This window comes from Armigeres subalbatus, chromosome 1 (genome assembly GCF_024139115.2).
Source record: "Armigeres subalbatus isolate Guangzhou_Male chromosome 1, GZ_Asu_2, whole genome shotgun sequence".
NCBI lineage: Eukaryota > Metazoa > Arthropoda > Insecta > Diptera > Culicidae > Armigeres > Armigeres subalbatus.
Window position 1 is genome coordinate 289,401,799 of NC_085139.1, and position 12,495 is coordinate 289,414,293.

At 44.3% G+C, this 12,495-nt stretch overlaps 1 protein-coding gene across 1 annotated transcript; it reads right to left on the bottom strand.

The window, feature by feature from the left end:
- Nucleotides 1-3,472: 3,472 nt before the first annotated feature.
- On the bottom strand, nucleotides 3,473-5,305 carry LOC134207439 (uncharacterized). Its single transcript, XM_062683162.1, has one exon. It carries the CDS (start codon nucleotides 5,303-5,305, stop codon nucleotides 3,473-3,475), a length of 1,833 nt encoding a protein of 610 aa, XP_062539146.1.
- Between the last annotated feature and the right edge of the window lie 7,190 nt (nucleotides 5,306-12,495).

The window sequence follows — 12,495 nt, forward strand, 5'->3', positions numbered from 1 at the left end:
AAACCACAACTGTGTGCTCGTCTTCAGTGTCTCGTACTTCACTCGACTTGAAGACAACAAGACAACAATCGCAACTTACACTATTCATACTACGCAAGGTACCTAATTTAATCTTATTTGCCTACTTTATTTACCTATACAGTTAATTACCTTATTGCTTAGGTAGAAACTTGAAGAGCCAAGAGCTGCCGTTTCCCTGATCCTTATTCAACAGCGCTGTTTGTACCTGTCGGTAGATTTCCAAGAGACATTTCCTTAGATGTTAATATTTGATGCCGTAATTAGGTGATTTTCCTTATACATATGCTCTGCTACCTAAGATCTAAATTCGTAATGTAATCCCTTATCGTTTTCCCTTTTCGCCTTACTCACTTCCGCCATATGTTCCTTGAACCTTATACACCCAACAGGCGGTTGTTAGATTTTCTAACAAATTTGTATAAGAATCTACCAAAACTTGTATGAGAACTGGACATATGCAAAATTGTTAGATTCTTATACAATATACCAATAGAGACTTGAGTTGATTGCTTCTATTGGAGAATACTAAATCGATGCCGAATTTCCTTAGTGGAGGGCGTAACGCGTTGGTGATGTGTTTATTATATGGGACCGAAACTCTTCTTAGCGGCTCATCGATCGGTGTCAACGTTGTAAGTCCATTTCGTCGTAGGGTCCTTCCCTTCTTGTTGATCGCTCGTAGTCTTCTCCTGGTATCCGTTGATCTTCGCTGTTTCCAAGATGTATTGTAGTTCCTTCGTTTTTCCTTCTTCGCTCAGGGGTATCGTCTGCATCCTGTGGATCATGTGATGAAATGCTGCCATTTTATGTTGGTACGAATGGTTCGATGTATATGGGATGACTCTCATGGTGTTCGTGGGCTTCCTGTAGATTTCGAGGCTCAATGTTGTATTTGCTTCCGTGGTGGCTAGTAGATCCAAGAAAGGTAGTTTACCTTCTTTTTCCTCCTCGAAGGTATATTTGATGTCCTTATGCACGTTGTTTATAGCTTCCAAAATCCTGGGTAGATCCTTTCGGTTGATGATGCTGAAAATGTCGTCAACGTATCTCCACCACTTCTCGGGTAGCATTCCTTGTTCTTGTAAGTTGTTCTCAAGATTCGCCATGAACAGTTCGCACAAAAACGATGATAGCGGATTTTCCATCGGTGCTCCTTTCGTCTGTTTGTAGTAGTTGCCACGAAATGTGAAGTTGTTCTCCGTCATAGCATAGCCTTGCCAGATTTAGGTACAACTTCACCTTTCCTCGCCATGTTGTTTCCATCCTTTGTGTTAGCAACAAATCCTCTAGATCAGAGGTTCCCAAACTTTTGGATATGCGACCCACCTAGCAGAATCCCATATTGCTTGCGACCCACCAGGTATCAAATGTATTGATTTTGTGAAATTAGATTATAATGAGTTCACGTTAGATTGGACAAATCATAATAAATTGCTTTTTATCCCATCATTGTACCTATTTGTCAACATTTCGTCAATTTTTTAATTGGATGTGGTTTGGATTTGGATGGAATTTGAATTGAATTTGGGTTGGATTTGGATTGGATTTGAAATTTATTCAGATTGAATTTGAATTGGATTTGGATTTGATTAGGATTGGATTTGAATTAGATTTGGATTGGATTTGAATTAGATTTGGATTGGATTTTGAATAAATTTGGATTTGATTTAGATTGGATTCGAATTGGATTAGGATTGGTTTTGGATTGAGTTCGGGGCTTAGATTTGGATTGTATAGGACTTCTTTCCATTTGCATAAATATCGTATAACAAAAAAAGGCCGTTGACATTGTCAGTTTTGTTGTTCTTTAATCATCCAATCATTACGTGGATCCTAATTTAAAATATGGATTAGATTTGTGGGACAAAATAGTAACAAAATTATGAATTAAGATTTGTCTTTCGCGACCCACCACTGAACAGCCCACGACCCCCAGTTTGGGAACCTCTGCTCTAGAATATTCAGAGCATCTTTCACTGGAACGCTAGGGAACACTGCCGCTACGTCGAATTATACCATTATGTCCTCTTCTTCGATGTGTCCTGATTCCAACAGCTTCTGGGCGAACTTCTGGGTGTTGATGACTGACCTGCTGGGGAATGGTTTCGGCATACTTTGGAACTCCTTCACCAACCATTTGGCTATGTTTTGGGTAGGGGAACCCACTGATGAAACTATCTCTCGCATCTCCTTCCCGGGTTTATTTATTTTTGGCAGTCCTTTAATCCTAGGTAGAACCGGGTTTACTGTCGTCACTTGAGCCTCTCCGATGATCGCCTTACACTCCATTATTGTTCTGTCCGTTAGTTTTATTAATCCTGGTAGCGGATCCATTCTCAAATGTCTATAAGGTCCTCTGTTGGGAGGAATTTCGTTCCGGACGAAGAGCAAACACCTCTTGCAAGCAGGTCTTCTCGACACAGCTTCAAAGCTGAAATTTAGTTTATTTAGTTCATTATTTAATCCATTTTTAATAATTGTTAGCACTTACATTTGGTGTTCTTTGTGTTTTGTCCGTTTAGGTTAAGCTATGCTTTCGTTTTTTACTCTCCCTTTCCTAGATTTAACACGGTATAATAATATAGATAATAAGCCAATATAAACATATTTTAAGCATAGAATATAATATTACCTTTTAAGACTATTAATTTAAGTAGATTTTAGAACTTTATTTAATTTTAGGGATGATAATAACTTCTGCTCTTTCCTCACTGCATGTGTTAAATCAGTTGACATCTACTTATTCAGATGACGGTTCGTAGCCGTCAAAGTATGATAGATGGTTTCGATAAAGGGCGTACTCGGGACTCACTTCTCATGTTCGAAAAAGACGAGGGTTCTCGCCAACATCCTCCCGCCCGTGTAGTTCCGTTACGCCATGTTCCGTAGGGTTTTGTTCCTCCTTCGTTGTGCCTCGTACCTCCAACAGCGCCAACTTGGTGGCCGGTCGGGTCATCAGTCCACGCACTGTTTGTACCACAGCTCTGCGAACTTGTCCGTCTTTCCCTGGCACAACTTCCGAAATTCTGCCGCGAATCCATCCGTTACGTTTTCCCTCGTCGATTACGATAACTTAGTTCCCGGACTTCAACGGTCTCACTGGCTGGAACCACTTGATACGCGTCGGAAGGTACTCGCGCACCCAGCGAGTCCAGAAAGTGTCAACTAGGTATTTCGTCAATTTCCAACTGTCTCGCAATGAACTATCTTGAGTTGGTTGATTTATGCCCTGGGTTCCGTACAGCAGGAAGTGGTTTGGAGTCAGAGCTTCTTGTTTCGATTGGTCCAGAGCGACGTATGTAAGTGGTCTTGAATTCGGATTCCGCTTCCAGTACCACCGTATCCAAGACTTCGCCGTTAGGGTGACGTGGATGGTCTGCGATCGCCAACATTGTCATCTTTACCGACCTGACCATGCGCTCATGTGAGGTGCAAGTGGAGGGTTGAAGAGTCACCTTGTAACCGAATTCGTAAATGTCGTTGCACAACTTGCGTTTATAGATCGCAGCTGTTCCTTCAACATATTGCTAGCACCCACAAAGTTGGTCCCGTTATCTGAACAGAATGTAGCAGGTGAGCCTCTACGTGCAATGAAACGCCGAATGGCCATCACACAGGACTGGGTTGATAGGCTGTGCACAACTTCGAGGTGCACCGCTCTGATGGACAAGCACGTGAATAGGGCGATCCATCGCTTGACTGTACCGCGTCCTTGCTTCACTAGAACAGGTCCGAAATAATCAAGTCCGGTGTGTGTGAACGGCCTGATGAATGGTGTTAGTCGAATGGTTGGCAGTGGTGCCATCATTGGCGCCTGGGGAGTTGCCTTCAGCACACGACAATGTTGACACTGCTTGGCTACCCTCGTTACAAGCGCACGAAGATGTGGGATCTGGAAACGTTGTCTTAGCTCGTTGAAAACTGTTTCGTTGTTTCCATGTAGAAAGCGGATATGGTAGCTTTCAACGAGCAGCATTGTTATTCGATGTTCCTTAGGCAGGAGAACCGGGTATTTTAGATCCGTAGATATTATTGGCGCCGCCACCATACGACTATTCATTCTGAGTACTCCGTTGTTGTTCAGCATCGGTGACATCTTGAAAAGCAAGCTTGACTTTTCCAGTAGCCGTGATTCTTTCTCTGGGTGTTGGTTGTTGTATTTGATTGTAGCGTATTCATCCGGAAATGCTTCCATTTGTGCTTGTCGCCACAGTAAATCTTCCGCGCTCAGCAACTCCTGCTGCGTTAATGTACCCGTTACCTTCAGGCCGAGAAATCGTTTGGCTGCTCTTACAACGTATGCTGTACTTCGAAGTAATCTCGTCCATTTGGAGAATCTTTCCACCTCTAGGAGGGTGTGTGTTGGAGATAGGCAGCGATGATATAAAAATGATGTTCGCATGTCTTCCGTTGTTGAAAAATCTACAGGCGTATCTTTCATCCAGTTCGCCTCCGAATCCGCTAGGAAGTGGGGACCCGTATACCACCAGTCCGCTTGGTTGAAGCTCGGTTCTTCTTTCCATTTCGTCGCTTGATCAGCCACATTCAGCTTGGACTGAACTTTTCGCCAATCGTTGATGGTAGTCGTGGTTAAGATCTCTCCCACTCGGAAGCCAACGAATTGGTGATACCTTCGCGTCTCAGATTTCAGCCACGCCAAAACAGTTGATGAATCTGTCCAGAGGAATCGTGCTGAGATTGTAATAGTCAACGCCTTGCAGATGGTGTCCAAGAGACGGCTCCCTAGAAGAGCCGCTTGCAACTCCAGCCGTGGGATCGACAATGGCTTTAGTGGCGCTACTTTCGTTTTGGCTGCTATTAGCGTACATCGCGGGACCCCGTTGCAAATGCTCCATAGGTACGCTACGCAGGCGTATGCGTTCTCGCTGGCGTCCACAAAAATGTGAATCTGGGAACTCTCGTATCTGATTTCGCTACCCGAGTAGAAACACCTTGGCACGTTCACTTCCGTTATCTTCATCAGCAGTCTGCTCCACCTACGCCAATCTACCAGAATTTCTCCATTGATCTCCTCGTCCCAATCCAGACCGGCCCTCCAGATTTGTTGCATAATTAACTTTCCGTGGACTACGAAGTGCGCAACCAGTCCCAACGGATCGAACAAAGACATGATCGTACGCAAGACTTGGCGCTTGGTGGGTACACCCTTGTTCACAACAATGTTCTGCATTTCCTCCTTCAAGTTCAACTCGAACGTAAAGACATCCTCTGATGGTTTCCATACCATGCCAAGCACTCGCTCTTCATTCGCTTTCAGGTTCATCGACTTTTGTTGGGTTTTGCCGACTTCCCGATGCGGTCTAGCAATTCGGGAGAATTTGATGCAAAATTCCGGATTTCCATTCCTGCCATAGCATGAACGAGCTTCACGTCTTTTATCAGCTTGACTCCTTCCTCTGCCGTCTCTGTACTATCCATCTGTACTAATCATCTTCATAGTGATTTTCTATGATGAGACGGGCTGCTTCTGGATACTGCTCCTCGTGGTCTCTCGCGTTTTTGTTTTTTCAAATATTGCACGATGCAAGGCGAGCATAAAGCGCCAAATGTTGCAACGTCCATCACGAATATCTGTGCTGGCTGCCCTGGCTGTTCACGATAGAGGAATCGTTGAGCCTGTCTATCTTCTTGACGGATTCGGAATTGATGAAACATTTCCTTTATGTCTTCACTAAACGCCACGCTCTTCTGACGGAAGCGCAACAAAACTACTGGGAGCGACGTCAACATTCATTTCATTTATTTAGTCTACATCTAAACAGATAACACTGAATCAACAATTTGACGCCACAATACACGGTTCGAGGCCGCATCTCTCCATCCTCGAATACGCCCCACGCTCGTCAAGTCGTTCTGCACCTGGTCTGCCCATCTCGCTCGCTGCGCTCCACGTCGTCTCGTACCTGCCGGATCGGAAGCGAACACCATCTTTGCAGGGTTGCTGTCCGGCATTCTTGCAACATGCCCTGCCCATCGTACCCTTCCGGCTTTAGCTACCTTCTGGATACTGGGTTCGCCGTAGAGCTGGGCGAGCTCATGGTTCATTCTTCGCCGCCACACACCGTCTTCTTACACATCGCCAAAGATGGTCCCAAGCACCCGTCTCTCGAATACTCCGAGTGCTTGCAAGTCCTCCTCGAGCATTGTCCATGTTTCATGTCCGTAGAGGACTACCGGTATTATTAACGTATTGTACATGACACATTTGGTGCGGTGGCGAATCTTTTTTGACCGCAGTTTCTTCTGGAGCCCGTAGTAGGCCCGACTTCCACAGATGATGCGCCTTCGTATTTTACGAATCAGCCGTGAGCAAGGATCCGAGGTAGACGAATTCCTCGACCACCTCGAAGGTCTATCGTAACACCGCTTCCCAGGCGGGCCCTGTCGCTTCACGTTTCAGGCGGGTGTACAGTTCTGCCACCTTTGCAAATGTTCGGCCGACAATGTCCATGTCATCCGCGAAGCAAATAAATTGACTGGATCTGTTGAAAATCGTTCCCCGGCTGTTACACCCGGCTCTCCGCATGACACCTTCTAGCGCAATGTTGAACAACAGGCACGAAAGTCCATCACCTTGTCTTAGTCCCCGGCGCGATTCGAACGAACTGGAGTGTTCGCCCGAGATCTACACACAGTTTTGCACACCATCCACCGTTGCTTTGATCAGTCTGGTAAGCTTTCCAGGAAGCTGTTCTCGTCCATAATTTTCCATAGCTCTACGCGGTCTATACTGTCGTATGCCGCCTTAAAATCAACGAACAGATGGTGCGTTGGGACCTGGTATTCACGGCATTTTTGAAGGATTTGCCGTACAGTAAAGATCTGGTCCGTTGTCGAGCGGCCGTCAACGAAGCTGGCTTGATAACTTCCCACGAACTCGTTCACTAATGGTGACAGACGACGGAAGATGATCTGGGATATCACTTTGTAGGCGGCATTAAGGATGGTGATCGCTCGAAAGTTCTCACACTCCAGTTTGTCGCCTTTCTTGTAGATGGTGCATATAACCCCTTCCTTCCACTCCTCCGGTAGCTGTTCGGTTTCCCAGATTCTGACTATCAGTTTGTGCAGGCAAGTGGCCAGCTTTTCCGGGGCCATCTTGATGACCTCAGCTCCAATACCATCCTTACCAGCTGCTTTATTGGTCTTTAGCTGTTGAATGGCATCCTTAACTTCCCTCAAGGTGGGGGCTGGTTGGCTTCCATCGTCCGTTGAACTGACGTAGTCATCTCCTCCGCTGCCTTGACTTTCACTGCCTGTACTCTCAGCGCCATTCAGATGTTCCTCGTAGTGCTGCTTCCACCATTCGATCTCCACAAGTTCGTCCGTCAAGATGCTCCCATCCTTATCCCGGCACATTTCGGCTCGCGGCACGAAGCCTTTGCGGGATGCGTTGAGCTTCTGATAGAACTTGCGTGTATCTTGAGAACGGCACAGCTGTTCCATCACCTCGCACTCCGCTTCTTCCAGGCGCCGTTTCTTCTCCTGAAAAAGGCGGGTCTGCTGTTTCCGCTTCCGTCTATAACGTTCCATGTTCTGCCGGGTACCTTGCTGCAGCGCGACCGCCCGCGCTGCGTCCTTCTCCTCCAGAATCTGTCTGCACTCTTCGTCGAACCAATCGTTCCGTCGACTTCGACCCATATACCCGACGTTGTTCTCCGCTGCGTCGTTAATGGCTGCTTTAACTGTACTCCAGCAGTCCTCAAGAGGGGCCCCATCGAGCTTACCCTCTTCCGGCAACGCCGCCTCGAGATACTGCGCGTATGCAGTGGCGACATCAGGTTGCTTCAGTCGCTCTAGGTCGTACCGCGGCGGTCGTCGGTACCGAACATTGTTGATGACGGATAGTTTTGGGCGCAGTTTAACCATCACCAGATAGTGGTCAGAGTCAATGTTAGCGCCACGATATGTCCTGACGTCGATAATGTCGGAGAAGTGCCGTCCATCAATCAGAACGTGGTCGATTTGTGATTCTGTCTGCAGTGGTGATCTCCAGGTGTATCGATACGGGAGGCTGTGTTGGAAGTAGGTGCTGCGAATGGCCATATTCTTGGAGGCGACGAAATGAATTAGTCGTAGGCCGTTTTCGTTAGTCAGCCGGTGAGCGCTGAACTTCCCAACAGTCGGTCTAAACTCCTCCTCTTGGCCAACCTGAGCGTTCAAGTCTCCTATGATGATTTTGACGTCGTGGCTGCGCGTAGAATGCGTGCTTATCATCATCAGTGTTTCCGGAATGTGGGCTAGGGACGTTGATTATGCTGAAGTTGAAGAACCGGCCTTTGATCCTCAACCTGTACATTCTTTCATTGATCGGCCACCACCCGATCACGCGCCTTTGCATATCGCCCATCACTATGAAAGCTGTTCCCAGCTCGTGTGTGTTGCCGTAGCTCTGGTAGATGGTATGATTACCTCTAAACGTTCCCACCATTGATCCCTTCCAACAAACCTCCTGCAGCGCTACGATGCCGAATCCACGGTCCTTGAGCACATCGGCGAGTAGTTGAAGTTGAGAGATTTGCAGTTCCACGAACCGAGTTTCCAATCGATTGTCCGTTGTCGTCGCAGTGGTCTTCGCCGATGGTTCCGGTCCGTACTCTCTTGTTGATTGTTCGTTGCATGTGTTTTTTATTTGGCTAGCTTGCAGGGCCTGACGCCAAACTCCTTACATTTCCGGAGGACCATTCCTCTTTATTTCCGGTGGACCACGGTACACAGTTTCATTTAGAGCCCCTCGCTGGCACTCGGACGATGATCAGCCGCCCCTAACATGGAGAACAGACGCTGTTATGAGCCGATCCTGACATGGAGAACAGAGGCTCAGTAAGATTTGCACCTCCGGTGAAGAGCAAACCCCCCTTCCCTGTCAGCATATGACCATTGTTCCCACCGGGGTTGGTTACCCGATCTTCCCTAAGGTTGCTCGTATCCCGCGGGGAGGTAGGGATAGGAGTTGCTGGGTAAGAGGCTAAGGACCGCGAGATGTAGTATATTTTATTCCTTCAGGTACGCGAAGTACCAATGGTACGCTTTACCCAGCATTTGCCTTTTGTCATATTTTCAGGAGTTCCTACAGGAATTTATTAAGATATAATTTTATTATTTCTCTGGGAAACCGCCACAGCCAAAATACCATTTCTTCGGGAGTTTATCCAGTACTTCATTTGAAATTTCCTTAAGTAGTTTTAGAACAAAACTCTAAGAATTTCCGAACGAATTACAAAATTAGAATTCCAACGGAATTTCCAAAGGATTCTGTAAGACAGTTTTCGAAAAGCTAAAATTTCTTCAAGATTTCCTGTGGACATTCATCCAGATATTCTTTCGGAATTTCCTCCAGGGGTATCTTTGGAAAACTCTCAGGAAATTACTCCAAAAATAAATCCAGTAAATTCTTGAGAAATTTCTCCAGATATTCCTTTGAAAGTCCAAAAAAGGACTTCTAGAAATTCTTTCGGAATTTCCTTAGAATAAGCTCCCGAAAGTACTTCTGAAGGAATTTACAAATGAGTTTTTGAAGGATTTGCCGAAAAGAACCTGAGCGATATTCCAAAAGCTTTGCACCACCCCACCCCCCCTTTGAATTATGTTTGCCTGTAAGTAATAAATTGAGGGGGCAACGATAAAATTTCCAAAAACAGCTGAGATTCCGATCAAATGTTTCACAAAAAAAAACCAAAAATTTATTTTTGGCTTTTAAAAATTTTGTACCGGGATTTTTTGGACGCATGCCGAATCATGCTCCAAACCATTCTTGAATTCAGATCTTGGGGGTCTATAAGACCAACAAATTGATTCAATGGCTACTTAGCTTATGTATCAGTTGCATAAACCCCATGAGACATCATTACACCAGTATATGAAAATTATAACATTCCCAGAATATTTACGGTACTCCAAAGCATTCTGAAGTTCATACATTGGAGGTCTACAAGATCAACAGAATTATCCATAGGTTCCCGAGCTTGTATGTTAGTTTGAGCCCCATGGGACATCATTACACCAGTATATACAAATCATAACATTCCCAGAATATCTACGATACCATACATGAGCTATTCCAACTCATAAAAATAATTGAGATATCGAAGATTTTCATGTTGATGTAGGATCTGTGCTCAAGGACAGTTTGGAGTTTTGTAAATATTGAACAAATTCTGTAGTGTGTCTGGAATGGTGTATTGACGTCTCGTGGAGCTATTCCAACTCATAAAACTAGTAGGGGCATCGAAGATCTTCATGTTGATCGATTTGAATATTTAAATATGTACTCAAGGATCGTCGGAGATGTCGAGCGAAGTATGTAGTATGTCTGTAATTGTGTTACGAGGTACCGTGAAGCTATTCCAACTCATAAAAATAGTTGAGACACCGGAGATCTTCATGTTGATCGATTTGAACATTAAGATCTGTACTCAAGGATAGTTTGGAGTGTCGTAGAAATTCAACGAATTCTAAAATGATGTTACGAGGTACTGTGGAGCTATTCCACATCAAAAAATAGTGAGGATATTGTTGATCTTCTTGTTGACCGATTTGAATCCCGTTTTTTACGCTAGCCATAAATTAACAAGGGGTGAATCAATTTTGACGTATGCCGTTAACTGATTTTAAAAATGATTTCATGGTAGCCATGAATTAGTCTGAAGATCTGTCATCTTTGCATCCATCAAAACATGTTACGAAAATCGAGTTCAAGTTTTTGAGGATACCGGAAAAAATATTTTAAGCTCTTTTTAGTGGAATGTATTCAGCCGTCTAAGACGAGTTAAGTAACTCCATTTAATTCCACCAATTATTTCGATATCTTTGCAGATACGTATTTCGACCACAACTGTGTGGTCGTCTTCAGTGTCTCGTACTTGACTCGACTTGAAGAAAACAATCGCAACTTACACTATTTATACTACGCTAGGTACCTAATTTAATCTTATTTGCCTACTTTATTTACCTATACAGTTAATTACCTTATTGCTTAGGTAGAAACTTGAAGAGCCAAGAGCTGCCGTTTCCCTGATCCTTATTCAACAGCGCTGTTTGTACCTGTCGGTAGATTTCCAAGAGACATTTCTTAAGATTTTAATATTTGATGCCGTAATTAGGTGATTTTCCTTGTACACATGCTCTGCTACCTTAGATCTAAATTCGTAATGTAATCCCTTATCGTTTTCTCTTTTTGCCTTACTCACTTCCGCCATATGTTCCTTGAACCTTATACACCCAACCGGCGGTTGTTAGATTTTCTAACAAATTTGTATAAGAACCTACCAAAACTTGTATGAGAACTGGGCATATGCAAAATTGTTAGATTCTTATACAAAAAATGTAAGAAAAGCTTACAAAATTGTTAGATTCTTATACAATATACCAATAGAGACTTGAGTTGATTGCTTCTACTGGAGAATACTAAATCGATGCCGAATTTCCTTAGTGGAGGGCGTAACGCGTTGGTGATGTGTTGATCATATATGGGACCGAAACTCTTCTTAGCGGCTCATCGATCGGTGTCAACGTTGTAAGTCCATTTCGTCGTAGGGTCCTTCCCTTCCCTTCTTGTTGATGATCGCGCGTAGTCTTCTCCTGGTATCCGTTGATCTTCGCTGTTTCCAAGATGTATTGTAGTTCCTTCGTTTTTCATTCTTCGCTCATGGGTATCGTCTGCATCCTGTGGATCATGTGATGAAATGCTGTCATTTTATGTTGGTACGAATGGTTCGATGTATATGGGATGACTCTCATGGTATTCGTGGGCTTCCTGTAGATTTCGAGGCTCAATGTTGTATTTGCTTCCGTGATGACTAGTAGATCCAAGAAGGGTAGTTTACCTTCTTTTTCCTCTTCGAAGGTAAATTTGATGTCCTTATGCATGTTGATTATCGCTTCCTAAATCCTGGGTAGATCCTTACGGTTGATGATGCTGAAAATGTCGTCAACGTATCTCCACCACTTCTCGGGTAGCATTCCTTGTTCTTGTAAGTTGTTCTCAAGATTCGCCATGAACAGTTCGCACAAAAACGATGATAGCGGATTTTCCATCGGTGCTCCTTTCGTCTGTTTGTAGTAGTTGCCACGAAATGTGAAGTTGTTCTCCGTCATAGCATAGCCTTGCCAGATTTAGGTACAAATTCACCTTTCCTCGCCATGTTGTTTCCATCCTTTGTGTTAGCAACAAATCCTCTAGAACAGAGGTTCCCAAACTTTTGGATATGCGACCCACTTAGCAGAATCCCATATTGCTTGCGACCCACCAGGTATCAAATGTATTGATTTTGTGAAATTAGATAAAAATGAGTTCACGTTAGATTAGACAAATCATAATAAATTGCTTTTTATCCCATCATTGTATTTGTCAAAATTTCGTCAATTTTTTAATTGGATGTGTTTTGGATTTGGATGGGATTTGAATTGAATTTGGGTTGGATTTGAATTGGATTTGAAATTTATTCAGATTGA